At 55.0% G+C, this 14794-nt stretch overlaps 5 protein-coding genes across 5 annotated transcripts in view; 1 reads left to right on the top strand and 4 right to left on the bottom strand.

The window, feature by feature from the left end:
• Nucleotides 1-1853: 1853 nt before the first annotated feature.
• Nucleotides 1854-5409, top strand: CCM_02132 (protein kinase domain-containing protein; the record flags this gene model as incomplete). The annotated part of the gene is made up of 3 exons (XM_006667285.1): nucleotides 1854-2505; nucleotides 2576-3339; nucleotides 4285-5409. The coding sequence occupies 3 exons, from the start codon at nucleotides 1854-1856 to the stop codon at nucleotides 5407-5409; spliced, it is 2541 nt and encodes an 846-aa protein (XP_006667348.1).
• Nucleotides 5410-6045: 636 nt separating this feature from the next.
• CCM_02131 (hydrolase, carbon-nitrogen family protein) lies at nucleotides 6046-7725 on the bottom strand (the record flags this gene model as incomplete). The annotated part of the gene is made up of 4 exons (XM_006667284.1): nucleotides 6046-6822; nucleotides 6910-7155; nucleotides 7217-7691; nucleotides 7712-7725. The coding sequence occupies 4 exons, from the start codon at nucleotides 7723-7725 to the stop codon at nucleotides 6046-6048; spliced, it is 1512 nt and encodes a 503-aa protein (XP_006667347.1).
• Nucleotides 7726-8479: 754 nt separating this feature from the next.
• CCM_02130 (DNA repair protein rad32) lies at nucleotides 8480-10805 on the bottom strand (the record flags this gene model as incomplete). Its single annotated transcript, XM_006667283.1, has 2 exons — nucleotides 8480-10743; nucleotides 10793-10805. 2 exons carry the CDS (start codon nucleotides 10803-10805, stop codon nucleotides 8480-8482), a joined length of 2277 nt encoding a protein of 758 aa, XP_006667346.1.
• A 471-nt stretch (nucleotides 10806-11276) lies between these two features.
• Nucleotides 11277-13061, bottom strand: CCM_02129 (MFS monocarboxylic acid transporter; the record flags this gene model as incomplete). The annotated part of the gene is made up of 1 exon (XM_006667282.1): nucleotides 11277-13061. One exon carries the CDS (start codon nucleotides 13059-13061, stop codon nucleotides 11277-11279), a length of 1785 nt encoding a protein of 594 aa, XP_006667345.1.
• A 714-nt stretch (nucleotides 13062-13775) lies between these two features.
• CCM_02128 (Cyclin-like F-box) overlaps nucleotides 13776-14794 on the bottom strand; it is a gene marked incomplete at both ends in the record, with an annotated part of 5681 nt that continues 4662 nt past the window's right edge. The window contains one exon of the mRNA XM_006667281.1: nucleotides 13776-14601. Within this exon, the coding sequence (XP_006667344.1) occupies nucleotides 13776-14601 (826 nt within the window). The remainder of the gene's footprint in view (nucleotides 14602-14794) is intronic.

Raw genomic sequence — 14794 nt, 5'->3', positions numbered from 1 at the left:
GCACGCACCGAAGAGTGTTGCCTAGGTCTCCCGACATTGCTCTCCCGACATTGCTTCCCAACATTGCTCTGCCGACATTGCACTCCCGCGTCTTTGCGCCTTGCAGCGGACAACATAATGCAAGATGCCCTCATGCCCGACGACGATGTCTTCAAACGCATGTTTGTGGCTGGATACAAAACTTGGTTTGAGCTTTATGACTGCGCCATCGCCAAACCATCCGGATTCCCTCACACGAGCATAGCGAAAGCCTTTCCAAATCACCCATACCTACCTTTGCAGCTAGAAGTGGACAAAGGGTCAACAAACAACTTTACAAGTCACTGGGCGAACGTACTGGGAGACATCTGACGGCAAATGTGACATGCCGCCTTTCACCATCAAGCCGAGATTGCCGGTCGCATTTCTCTGCACCACGCGCGTCATCTTTGAAGATGGCTCGTGCCTGTGCAGTTCTAGGCGCCGACGCCGACGCCGACGCAAGAGCCTGCCATCCTAGCACGTATGCTGATGCGAAGATCACCACACTTAGATTTTCTCAGGCTGGGAGCTATACTGGTAGAATTACCACACAATATCATGAAACGCGCACGTCCGGCTATGTACCACATGGATCTACACGCCGCTGCTTGGACTAACACGTTCATCTCGTCTGTCCAGCGGCCTGTCTCTACCGAGTCTTGTACTGGCGAGATTACTCGCGCTGACGAGGCGCGGCTTATGTTTCTTGCACAAAACGAATTCCATCAGATGCCGCCTCTGATACCGTTCACACCGTTTGGTTCAATAGCGCTCCTGGACTGTACCCTGGACGTGCGGTTGCACGCGTCCTGTGCCGGCCATCGTGGTCTACGATATGCAGATACCTCCTCGGACTGCAATGACGACACGATAATATTTCAGAAAGGCTCTACGTCTTCATGGATAGGCACCGAGACATGATTCGATATGGACGGCGACGACGACAACGACGCCGCAATTCCGCATGAGGAGCTGGACCGTGATGCGGACCTCTCGTCGACTATGACGCAAAACTATGTGGATGTAGGAGATGGATGGCTACCCAGTCGCCGAGCGAGCGATTCGTGAGCATTCGTGGATCGATGCATTCTCCGACTCCGATGAAAGCATAAGTATGGAGGAGGAAGTTCGCTCGACGGCGAGCATAAACATTGGAGCCTGGATATCAAAGGTGGCTACCGCACGGAGCTCCAGTGATTCGACACAGAATATAACAAGGCAACATTCGGCAGAATATATACTCCTGTGCACGAAGACTAGAGAAAAAGGAACACTATACTCGCCCTGAACTCTCCCACCTGACAATTGTCTTATCGCTTGTGCAACCGTCCAGTGGTTAAATGATCTGCGTCGGTGGTTTGTCGTGTAATCCGGAGGGGCAGGAATGTGGCAGGTTATCTATGTGATCTTTAGCTATTAACTTGGGAGACGAATAGTGATATTGTAATAACTCGCTCGCGTCTATGCATTATTTTGTTTTCAGATCCGCCAAGTCTTGTCTATAATAACAAGGTGATGCATCTTCTAGGCAGGTATCTATCTAACTAACATACCGCTTGTACTCCGTAGGTACCCACTCATTGCGTTGTATTCTATATTACCTAGGTACGGAGTAAGGATGCTTTGTCCTCTTAACGGTATATTTGGCAATAATATACCTCAGGTATCCCTACCTACGCAATAAGTTGTCAGGCACCAGTCAACAAGGGCTGGTGGCCCTGTGACTGGCCAACTGTAAGACCCACCACAGCTTCGAGGGGTTGGCGCGCGTCGCCATCAACTGAACCATCTTTCCTCGCCATATTTAAATCTCACCCCTACATGCTAACGGGATGATATCACTACGGATCCTATCGCAGCCTTGCCGAATTCGTACACGCTTTTGCTGGTCTGGAAACAATGCCCGTATCGGCGGCGCCTTGTCACTTTGCAAAGGGCTCTCGTCCAGCGCCAGGGCTGCCATAGCCTCACAAGAGCCACCGCACGAGTACCGCCCAAAGTATCGGTGGATTGATGGGACGGAAGATCTCGAAAGATACACCGTCGGCGGCTATCATCCGGTGATGATAGGAGATGTTTTCAACGAGCGCTATCAAATCGTTGACAAGCTTGGGTGGGGGGGTTACTCTACCGTCTGGATTACACGGGACCTGCAACGTGATACTTATGTTGCTCTTAAAATCGGCGTGGCTGAATCGAGGGGGGAGGAGACCAGCGTTTTGAAGATTCTTTCAAACCCTCAATCCGATATGCTGCTGGATCCTGTCACCTCGTCCGGATGGAATGCCATTCCTCGACTGTTGGACGAATTTACCATACACGGCCCTAACGGAGAGCACCGCAGCTACACGACTGCTCTGGCGGAAGCTAATCTGATGTCCGTCTTGGCAGGGTCCATGTTTAGGCTTGAGGTAGCCAGAGCTTTGTCAGTTAAGCTTGTGTCGGCTATCGCCTACATGCATGGGCGAGGCTATATCCATGGAGGTACGATCCCTGCAGTCGCTTGCTATGCATTTATTGGGTAGGCCGCTAATGCTTTGTTTCCATCTACTAGATATACATCTCGGTAATGTGATGCTTCGGCTTACATCCCACCTAGACCAGCTGTCTGTCGCGCAATTCTATGAGAAATACAAGGAGCCCGAGACCGATTTGGTTTCTCGCTTTGACGGCGGTCCATTGCCACCCAATGTCCCTAAGAAAGTTGTGCACCCACTCTACCTTGGTAAGACTGCCGTCAAAGTATCTCTCGAGGAGACGAACCTGCTTCTCGTCGACTTTGGTGAGGCATTTGCGCCTAAGTCAATCACGCGGCCTTGCGAAGACTGTCGATCACATGTGGATGCCCGCCCCCCAGAAACATATTTCGAGCCATCATTGCCGCTGTCTTTCTCGGCTGATATCTGGTGTCTTGGTCTTACTATCTGGAATATCTTCAGTATCAGGCCCCTATTCGGTACCATTTTCTACGATTTCTCCGCGATAATTCCCCAGCACGTGGAAGTTTTAGGGCCATTGCCAGACCGCTGGTGGTCGCGCTGGGATGAGCGGTCTAAATACTTCGATGACAAGGGAAACTCAATTCAAGGAAAAACGGGGTTTGCGCCACTTGACGAGACGTTCGATGAAACGGTGCAAAAATATCGAAAAGAGCAAGAGTTGGATTTATTCTCAGACGAGGAAAAGACAGCGTTTGTGCATCTTGTGCGTCGCCTGCTTTCACAAGATCCGCAACTACGTCCTAGCGCCGCTGAGGTACTCAAGTCTGACTGGGTTGTAAACTATGCCATGAAAGATTTTGAGAGGTGCCACGGGGGAGTAAAGGCATGATGATGTAAGGGTAGTGAGACACAACTTGTCGAGTACGTGGACAGCCCAATTGCTCACTCGCTCATTCCGCAGAAGGAAGAGTAGGCTGGTAAATTGCAGATCTTGAGCTAGTACATAGGATCGACGCCCATAGATCTACTTCATGATTGCTGTAGATCTTCCTGAATAATATACTCCCCACTCCATACATAGTAATAAAACGCCGGTGTAGAATAAGTTGCTATTATGTTTATTCACGATTTATTCACCTCTTATTCTCCCTATCCTTCCCAATTTTCGTTTTCATCCTTCTTCTTCCTTCTACTACTATATCTTTTGAATACAGTGTAGACTTCGTTTACGGGTCTAGTTTTTTTTGTCACCCTAATAAACTCATTCCCAAAACTACCTGTAACAAGTGTAACAAGTGGAATTTTAGCGCTGGTGTAGCGGCCCCACTCAAGTGTCTCGTGGTCGGACTTTGACTTTGCCGGGTCCGTGACTGCGCCTCACAAGAGCTGGGCAGCGAATACGACCAAGGCGTGTGGCGCATGCCTAGGTAATCATCCCAAACGTCATTACCCATTACCAAGCAGGAACGAAGCAACCCGAACCCTTCAGATTGGTATCCCCAGGAACTTCCGGATGTGCCCCTTTGACAGGTAGCCAAACGAAATACCTATATTATCCCTTGTCTCTCCAGTTCTACTCTCCGGATTCATCATCGATATACCACAAAATTCAACCGCAAACCAAACTCCACCACAGCACCACCACTGCGGATTTACAGCCTATCTACTCCATACTGCTGCATTTGTAATCCGCATCAGACCACACTCATAGTCTAAGCCTCCATCGCCTGCCTTTATTACTGCGACAAGCGAACATCAGAAACAACTTTCTACGACCAACAGCCTACTCCATCGAGCGCCAACAGTTATGACCGACCCAAAGCGATCACACAGCCCCGACGCCTCAGAGGCCGAGTCCGAGAGCGACTGGATCACGCTCAACATCTCCCACCGGCAGGCGACATGCGACCTGCAGTTCCCCCCCGACGCTACCGTCGTCCAGCTTTTTGAAGAACTCGAGGCGACACTCAACATCCCCGTCGCCAACCAAAAGATCCTCGTGCCCAAGGGCCCGCTGCTCAAGGTGCCCTTGAAGAACCCCGACATGGCCCTCGCCGAGCTCCAGGGCAAGACGCTCAAGCTCCTGGGCTCTGCCTCGTCCGATGTGCAGGCCGTGCAGCGCATGTGCGAGCGGGTCGAGCGGGTCGAGCAGGTCAAGCAGCGCCGCGTCGGGGGCTTTTCACAGCTCTTTGGTGGACAGGGTGTTAAGGTCCGCCCGCACAAGAAGCAACCCCCGCGCGCAGACGAAACCCAATACACGTTCTTGCAAGTCCAGCCGCTGCAGGGCCTGCCGCGGCCGGAGCGGAGCCTGGCACTGCTCATGCGCCTCAAGGCAGACCCCGGCATCAAGGCGACGATGAAGAAGCGCAAGTACACGGTCGCGCTGCTGACCGAGATGGAGCCGCTGGCCAACACCCAGTCGACGCATGAGGGCACGTCGCGCATCCTCGGGCTCAATCGCAACAAGGGCGAGGTGATTGAGCTGCGGCTGCGGACCGACGCGCACGACGGCTACCGCGACTACAAGACGATCCGCAAGACGCTATGCCACGAGCTCGCGCACAACATTCACAGCGACCACGACCGCGCCTTTTGGGACCTCTGCCACACGATTGAGCGCGAGGTCGATGCGGCGGACTGGAAGACGGGCGGCCGCACCATCGGCGAGACGTCACGATACGTCGTCTCTGGGCAGGAAGCGTACGAGGAGGAGGAGGAGGAAGACGGCGGCGGCTGGACGGGCGGCGAGTTTGTCCTCGGCGGGGTCGCGGTGGCGGCGGGTGGTGGCGGCATCACGGCCGGTCTGAGCAGGCGCGAGGTCCTCGCGCAGGCGGCGCTGGAGAGACAGCGCAACGAAACGCAAGAGGAAGCCAAGGCCGTAGAGGCGGCGGAGAAGGGATGGCGGCCATGCCAAAAACAGCAGCCGAGTGACGAATCTCAGGAATGAGCGACGGGATATGTGATTTTGCATTGGGCGGGCTATCAGGTTAGAAGAATACATTGGCATTCAGCGAGCGACGGGATACGACTCCCTTTTTTGTTTTGCATCACTTGTAACAGTTTTAGTAAAAGCGCTTATAGTATCTTCATCATCTTGATAATAAACAAATGATGAGACATGCTTCTTTTATGTTATGACAGATACTGCAGAATCCCGAGATGGATCACTCACCCAAAGCTGATCATCATGCAGCTAGCGAAGGCAACTTGCCAGAAAAAGCCACGCTTTCAACAGCGACTACAAGTAAGGGCAAGTTTTGATATCCCATAGTACGCGGTCTTTTCGTCACTAGACATGTTTTCGTGTGCGTATGTACCTTTCACGGCCATCCAGAAAGATACGAGGCACCCAATGCCAGGCAGCGGAGGGATAATGACGCAAAAAAAAACCTGTAATTTGCTTACTACAATCTGAGCTGGGTTGTTACTGATAGGAGAGACAAGTTACAAGAAACATTGTACAAGAGTGACCGCTCACTTACGCAGACGATGGCCGAAACAAAACAACCGAGTGCTAGCCAATGTAGACCTCAGAAACATGACCGGTCGCCTACCAAAACCACACCTTCCTTTTTTCTTCAACTCAGTACGGCAAGGGATCCAAGTCCAGGCCTGTGACGCTGAGCTTAAAGGCATCGTTGCGCGAGTAGCTCCCCGCGGCGTCCAGGTCCAGCCGACCACGGATACAATCCCGCATGTCCACGTCCTGCCACACGATGCCCTCGCTGTCCTCCCACTGCGGCCCGGCCAGCACGTCGCCGTACGGGGACACAATCGCCGACCCGCCTCGCGAGAGCCACCCGGGCAAGATACCCGCCGCCTTGGGCGCCGCCGCCGCTGCCGCCGCCGTCTCCCCATTCGTCGTCGTCGTCGTCGGCGCGGCAGCAGCAGGTGGCTGCTCCTCCTCCTCGGCGCAGCTCAGCACAATCTCATTCCCATCGCTATCAAACACCGATCTCCGTCTGCGCCGCGAAGCACCGGGGCTCGGCAGCGCAATCTCGTTGCCGTCGGCCGTCATCATGGAGTTGCGACGGCGTGTCGGCGGCGGCGGCGGCGCTTCCTCGTGCACACCATTCACGTTGCTGCCGCCTTCGCGGATGCACATGTTGCTGCTGACGACGAAGCAGCGCCCCTCGACCGCGACGGTGCGCATCAGCGCCATCCACTGGTCCCGGTTGTCGGCCGTCGGCGCCAGGTAGAGGTTGACGTTTTGCGCGTACAGCGCCTGCCGCAGCAGCGGCATGTAGTTTTCCCAGCAGATGGCGGCGGCCAGGTTGACGCGCACGCCGCGGAGCGTCGTGGACACGGCGCGGAGTGTGCTCGGGCTGCCCTGGCCCCAGCAGAGGCGTTCTGTGCCAGTCTGTGAAGTTGGTCAGCTAGCTGTATCCCTTTTTTTCTTTCGCTGGAGTGGGCCAAAAAAAAAAAATCAAACAACACCCCTACTTACAGGCAACACTTTGCGGCGCTTCCCCAGCATGCCCTCGCGCGGACAGACGTACACGACGGCGCAGTACAGCGTGCCGCCGGCCCTCTCGATGAGGCCGACGACGAGGAAGACGCCGGCGTCGGCGGCAATGGCCTCGAGCGCCTCGCGCGTGCCGTCGCCCTTCCACTCCTCGCCGAGCTGCCGCTTGACCCAGCGGTCGCCGGCGCCGGCGCCGGCGTCGCCCGTGACGTCGCCGAGGTCGACGGCCTCGTCAAAGTAGCGCGCGTACTCGTCGCGGCCCGCCGCCGTCCGGTCCCCGATCACGCACCCGAAATGCGTGCCCCGCGGGTACCCCCCAATGTACGCCTCGGGCAGCAGCAGCAGGTCGACGCGCTGCGCCGCCGCGCGCTGCGCCAGCGAGGCCAGCTGCCGCAGAGTCGCGGCGCGCGTGGCCTGCGTGCCGGGCGAGGCGGTGCCGAGCCGGATGGTGCTGCTGGCCATGGTCGTTGGTTTTGGTTTCTGTCCCTTTTCTGGTTGGCTGTGTTTTTTTTGCCAAGTTGCGGTAGGAACGAAGCTTGGTGGTGGCAACGTTGATGGACTGCGGCGTTGAAAATGGGAAAGAGAGGTTTGGAGGTGTTGGTGTCGAAAAATGCAAAGCGGCACCCTCCATGTAATGAGGGGTCAAATCTGTCTTTTTCTTCGTTCGACTACGGCCTGCAGCTGGGTGGCCTGTTAGTCGCGGGGTTCTCGTTGTGGCTGCTGCGCAAGGTTTATATTGGGGCGATTTGCCATTCCCGGCTTGGCTGCTCGGCAGTTCGCTCACGACAGTTCGGCCATTGTGTGCGCTTGCCTGGTCAATTCGCCTCTTCCAATTATTTATCCACTCCTAGCTATAAAAATGGTCAGACAATTTTTACTATTCCTTTGTCTCTCTCGGGACTCGACAATATTGATAGCCATCGTGCGACTCCGCCGACCCTCTATCCGGTGGCCGTTCTAGGCCCGGCCCCACTCGTCCGGGGAACCCAGGTTGCTCATCGTGAGTCGAAGTGGGGGATTCGTTGATGTTTTATCAGTTCGCTTGCCAATCCCGTTAGACTATATGCACATAGAAATCTTGCATTATGCCAAGCTACTACACGATTTGAATACTCCATTTGACTCATAATGATTTTCAGCGACTCAGTATGACCGCAAGGAAAACCACGTAGGAGGAACATCGAATGGGGACGCTAAAAATTAGGACTTCGAAAATTAGGATTTCTTTCGGTGCCTGTATAATAATAAATAACGCTCCGCATTGCAACTAGTGATCTCGCTACGACAGGCGTCAACGCCTGTACATCTTCCGTAGTATAGTGGTCAGTATGCAAGCTTGTCACGCTTGAGACCCGGGTTCAATTCCCGGCGGGAGAGATCCGCCACACTTCCTAGAAGTGCAACCCTTTCTTTTTTTTTTTTTTTCTTATGTTGCCAATTCTCTCTCAACCGCCGTACTCTTCTTTTGTTTTTGTCACATGTCTAATTAGCAGTTGGTTATCTGATAGCTCATATATTATATTCGTTGTATACCAGATCTAGCCATCTCCAGCTATCGCCTTCTTGACCTTGTCGCTGTTGCGGGCGGAGGCTCAAATGCATCGTCCTCAGAAATTTCATCGTCGCTAATCTCAACGCCCTTGGTCTGCGTCCCCGACTTCTGCGAGAAATCCAGCGTAGTCTGCGTTGCCTGTCGGGCTCTCGTGGCTCTCGGCGCAGCGGTCGTCTTTGGGGCTGCGGCAGGCTTCTTAGCTGCCGCGGCCTTTTTTGCCGGTGCCACGCGCGTGGCTCGCTTTGGCGGCGGCGCGGGCTCCGGCTCCTCGTCTGACTCCACCAACACGTCTTCCTCCTCCTCGTCTAACTCCATCAACACATCTTCCTCTTCCTCGTCCGACCCCACAAACGGCAGCTTGCGGGCGCGGCCCCGCGCCGTCGTGGCCTTTTTGGCCGGCGCCTTCTTCGCGGGGGCCTTTTTGGCCGGTGCTTTCTTCGCTGGGGCCTTTTTGGTGGCCGCTGCGCGTCGCGTTGTTTTTGGGGGCGGCGCTTCCTCCTCGTCAAGCAGTGATTCGGTGACCCGAGAGGCCGCCGAGCCGGCGACTAAGCTGCCATCGCCAACAGCCTCGTATGTCCAGGCGTCAGGGGCGTCTTCCCACTCGCCGTCGAAATCAGTGTCCCACGTCGCCGGTTTCGGTCGGAGCACGCGACGGCGCTGTCCGGGGGCCGCCTTGAGACCACTCTCCAGTTGTTTCTCAACCCTCGTCCTGTAAATCTCCATGGCGCTGTTCAGATCCTCGTCGTCAGACTCGAGCCCAAGCATCTGCTTCACCTGGCCCGTAAGATGCTCAGAAACAAACAGCTCCATGGCGTGCTTGTCATCTTTTGCGACGAATTGGTTCACAGCCTCGCTAAAGGGGCCTTGCGGAAGAACCTTGAGTGACTGTGCAGAAAGAAAATCTTGGACCAGCGAGTCGACCTTGACTATGTCGCTGCCGTCTTCCAGGCTCTCCAGCATTTCCACGGGAGCTTCGGCCGTGGCCTTTCGCTGAACCGTCTTCTTGCGGTAAAAGTATACCACGTCGTTGGTATTCGCCACCTTGCCGACAAACCTGTTGGACAATCTCTGTGGGTTTTCGCATTCAAAGACACCTCCTTCGGGCGCTGTATATTCGACCTTGAGACGGATCAACGGCAGTGGAGGCTCTTCCAAAGCTTCCTGATCTGTTTGGATAGCTTCCCACTCTGCGTTTGCCTGTTCAATCATCTCTTCCACGACCTCCATCAGTCTACGCGTGACCTCTTGCCGGTTGTCCTTTTTTTTGTCCAAGCCCTTGAAGCGCTTATCCTGATTTAGAATAATTTCTCTCGTGACAAACGGGCGAACTGTTTTCAATGGAATTTTGTCCATTTTGAACTCCTTTCCAGTGATGCTCACGATAGCCACGTGCTTCTGAACCGCTTCGCCTGGTACTAGTGATGTTGCGACCGAGGAGCCAGGCTGCATGACGTGGAATCCGGTTTCTGCGTTCTGCGTAGGGTCAATTAAACATTCGTGCTCATGGCCCCATACAATCAGATTCATCCAGTCGGGCAGCACATTTTCTGGAAGATATGAAGTGGCCGTGTGTGCGTGGTGATTTTGGTGCACGGCCAGCAGATTGAACCAGTCTCCAGTCTCAGCAGCGGGCTTGAACCATTTGACCTTGTGATCCCGGAATGTTCGAAACATTCGCTCGTCGCGGACATTGCTCAGCCCAAAGAGTGCCAGTTTCGTCTCGCCTTTTTGCAGGAGGATCGGCCGTGCCTCGATGTTGTCGGCCTCTGCCACTCGACCGTAGTAGTTGAGCAGCCCGCAGGCTTGCAGGAGATCGAGCGAGCAGAGGTTACCGTCGCCGGAGGGGTCGTCGTGATTGCCATGGATGGAAAAGACTGGAATAGAAATGTTGATATCGGGGTCTTCATAGTTGACGTGGGGGAATGCGCCTTCGAAGACGGTCGCGGCGTCGGAGAGGAATTCGAGCGGGCACGGCTTCAGGCCAAGACAGTTTTGCCGGAGTGTTCGCATGACCTGGTACAATGACTTTCGTGAGGGCTTGTTATCGTGAAACAGATCGCCAGCTAAAAGGACCATGTCAACCTGCGACAAATTAGCAAACGTTGCGGGTATGGGAGGAACGGCGCCTCGTACATCTTCGGTGCGTGCTAGGGTCAGAATCTCGTCAAAGGTCCGCCAACTGTCATCTTTGCGAATGGCATCTCGCTCCTCGAACCCGACATGGTTATCTGTCGCCACCAGGATACGAATCGTATCCGTCTCTACTGCGGGTTAATGCCAGTGGTAACGAGTATTTGACCATTCACGACTCACCAGTCGCGGGCATTTTGCTCTACAATGCCGCAATAAACCTGAGATATAGTGAAACCAGAATGTGATTTTTTTTTGCCCCAGGCACTGCACAGCTAGTGCAGCTGAATGTCAATTCGCCTGGATGCAATGCGATGGCAAACGAGCTGGTAAGTTGAGTGGAGTGGACGCGTGAGTTTAACGGTCGCCGTGACGCGAAAAGGTACGAAATCACGTGGGTTTTAATTGAGAGGCTACAGTACATCTACATTATAACGAACCGCGGATTTTACATCTCGGTGAAAAAAATAAAAGGTGGTACGGTCATAATCGAGAATCTATAATAATATTGTATGAATGTGCGCCGAGTCAACCATAGATGACCATGTCTACCAAACTCCAGAAATGTAGCGTCAAAGCTGCGATGCAGTCTGTGGAACCCCCAGTGCTAAAGGGACAAGGGGACGAAAATGAAAGAATCAATATTTACAGGAGGACCGAGCATGTCCTAGATGAGAATGCCGCGCTGCTTCCATCCACCAGGCCCCAGCCAAGCCCAGAGCAGCAGGGCGGAGGCAATCCAGACGGTCACGGCCTCGCCCCAAAACGTGGCAGAATAGCAGCTCTTTCCGTAGCAGAAAAGCTCATCACCAACACTGTCGTCCGGCCCGGACGGTCGGCTGGGTTGGCTTGCGCCCGTTTGGTAGCCGGCGGCGTAGACAAGGCCCCAAAAGGTCGAACCGAGCGCAGGGAGCGTCGTGACAATGCCAAAGTTGGTGGCAAAGTTCTCAACGCCCCAGATGATGGTGACGATGAGCGGCGCAAGACTGAAAATGGCGCCGTAGCCGGCGCCGACAAGACCGGAGACGACCCAGAAGCGGTCGGGGTGGTTCTGCGCAGCGCCCGAGGCGAGGAACGCTAGGCCCAGAGACATGGTCATGGCGGCGAAGAGTAAGAATGCAACGCGGGAAATGGTAAATTGCTGAAGCCTCGAGGTGCGGTGGATGGGAAGCTGCGCATGTTGCGTCTGCGGTGCGGGAGCGACTAGGTCGGTAATGGTACCGATCAACATGCGACCCAAGGTGCTTGTAAGGCCAAATATTGAAACGTGGGTAGCCGCCGATGTATCGCTACCGAAGCCATCCGTACGTGGGGGTGATAGGGTTCCAATAATAGTACCGAGATTGTTTATAAATGCTTCACCAGGTCCAACCATGAACAGGAAAGCAAGCGCAAAGGGCCACATGGTGTGATCTGCCAAGAACCTCCTCGTCTCGGCGTTGAGAACCCAGTTCTTCTTCCACTGAGCGTCGTCTTCGTCTCGAAACGAAGCAGCAAGCAGCGGCGCGCTCTCGATGGAAGCCGGCGTTGCAGGCATGTTCGTTCCATATCCCCTCTCCGCACGTCGGAGCAGCGAGCGGTCGTCCAAAAGACCGCTTTGCTCCAACTCTTCGATGGCGCCCTCGATCAAATCTTCCTCGTCCACCACCTTCAAGGTGAAGAAGCCCAGAACGCCGACAGCAAGCAGGAGCAAAGCCAGGAAGAGGAAGAAGCGGAACACGTCCACATCACCCTTGGTGCCATCCGGCAGGACCGTGTACAACCAATGGCTGGCGCATTGGCTGATCCACATGCCGCTGATGCCGAATGCCGTGATGGGCAGGGCGAGGGCGAGACCTCTGTACTTGCCCTTGCCGAAATTCTTGGCGCACGTCGAGACGGCCGAAATGTACATGGCGCAGGTGGCGGCGCCGATGCAGACAAAGGCAAACACCATGAGTGGGTATCCCCACTCGTTGCGGCCGTCGGGTACCTTGCCGCCGACGCTGTTGTACTCGAGGTCGAGCTTGCGGTAGATGGTGGCGGCGATGCCGTAGCCGGTGGCGAAGAGCAGGGCGGCGAGCAGGGACAGCGGCGCGGGCCCGGCGCGGTCGCAGACGTAGCCCATGACAGAGATGGGCAGGTAGAGGGCGACGGAGCTGCCGATGGCGACGCCGTTGACCTGGAACTGGGTGTAGCGCAGGTGGGACTGGAACTTGGGCGCGTAGAGCGAGAAGACGGCGTTGGAGCCGGCGCAGAGCGACATGAGGGTGGCGACGACGAGGGCGACGGCGCGGACCGACTTTTTGTGGCGGATCAGGCGTCGGCGCTCCGACGTGTCGGACAGCGAGAAGCCGTCGTCGCTGACGGTGTACGTCGACACATCGTCATGGTCATCGTCGCGGTCGGGGGCGGCATCGTCGGCGCTGCTGCGTTGGCGGGCGGCCACCGGCCGGTCATCGGACGGCGCCATGATCAGCCTCCGCAGAGGACAGGGGAGATGACAAAAAAGGACAATGGAAAGAGAAAACAGATGCCTGGTTGACTGCAAGTTGGGAGGCTGAAGGGAAGACAAAGAGAAAAGAGGAGAGAGGAGGAGGCGGTCGGCAAGATGGACATCTCCGAGACAAGTTTTGAGTGACCCTACCTGCCTAGCCAGCTAGTTAGTCACGCTGGCAAACGGTCACAATCACGTAATTTGCTTATCGTGACCTGCCCGATCCGTGGCGGCCAGCGTACCCGTCTTTTGCCGCGGGCGAGGCGCTGCAAGGCCGCTGCGGGGACTGATCAGGGGACTTTTGGTGCTGAAACTGGGGGGCCTTGCGGGGAAGTTGCGCTACTCTAGGTACACTTACTTGGGTACCTACAGGTACTCAGCTATATTCGGCTGCTATACATAGCAAAATATCCTGCTAGTTAGGAACACTAACCTCTTCCTTATTCTTACTATTTTCTTACTATTTATGCTTCTTTCTCCTTTTAATTTTCCTTAATTTTACTATCCCTCTTATTTTATATATCTTACTTATCTTACTTGTACTTATTCTAATTCCCCTCATTCCTATTCCTAATTTGACCTTGAGTGGCTTGCTGACCGGTCTATGAATCTGTCCAAGTATAATTTGTATTTCCATTTATTTACTCTTTCGCCTCTAGCGGCTAGCGGCTAGCTGTATGCTCTTCTTCTCTATTTGCGCTCTGGCTCGCCAAACTTGAGATCCTCATTCCCAACCACCCCGTTGAGCACGTTGCCCGTGCCCTGCAACTCCCCGTTGCCGCCATTGAGCATAATATCCGCAAAGCTGTTGGCCATGGTTTGCACACCGCTCACAAATTTCTTATTGTCAAACGCGCAGTGTCCGGCATTCGGCGTATTATCCACCGTCTGTAGGGCATTAATCTGGCCGACGTCAAGGCGCTGGTCCAGCGCCTCCTGCTCGTACGCCTTGATCGCCGCCGGAATATCCTTCTGCAGCGATCCAAGCTCCTTTTGCGTCGACTGGAAGTGGATGCGCGTGTTGCTGAGTGCTGCCTTCGACTCGTCTGTAAAGTCGACCTGCGGCACCAGCGCGCCGCATGAGAGCAGCACGCCCGCGTTGGGGTAGTTTCCGAGAAAGGCGGGCATGAAGAAGCCGGAGAGGGTGAGCGAGCCGCCGCTGACGCCGGTGAAAAAGACATTGGACTGGTTGAAGGCCACCATTTGCGGCAGCTCCTGCTTGATGAGGTCGTTGACGGCCTGCGAGTGCGCCACGCCGTTGGGCCGTTCCACCCCGTTGCGATTGCCGCTGCCCCATTTCAGGTCCTTGTCTGGCGCGAGTACCGCCACGCCCATAAGGTTTGAGTTGACGCCCTGGTTGGGAAAGTCAAAGAAGGACTGCCCGCCGTCGCCGTGCAGCAGCACGTTCATGCCAATGGAGCCCGCCGTGTTGGGAGCAGCCTGCGCGCCTTCGACGCCTGACGCCAGAGTAAATTGGTCGGCGGGAGCACTGACCTTAAAGCGGATAGGAAGACCACTATAAGAAAGGTTAGCATCATATACATTATCTTGTAGTTATCTTCGACCCTACTTGATTGTGACTGTCTTGTCAAGCGTGGTGGTAGAGCCATCTGCGGCGGTAGAGATACCGCCGGGCTTCTGATTTGCCTTTTGCTGCGCTGTTTGTTGCTGACCATTGTTGCCTCCGCCGCCGCCGTTGTTGCCTCCGC

The sequence above is a fragment of the Cordyceps militaris genome (assembly GCF_000225605.1).
Source record: "Cordyceps militaris CM01 unplaced genomic scaffold CCM_S00002, whole genome shotgun sequence".
In the NCBI taxonomy this organism is placed as follows: Eukaryota; Fungi; Ascomycota; class Sordariomycetes; order Hypocreales; family Cordycipitaceae; genus Cordyceps; species Cordyceps militaris.
This window is presented reverse-complemented; position numbering and strand designations above follow the sequence as displayed.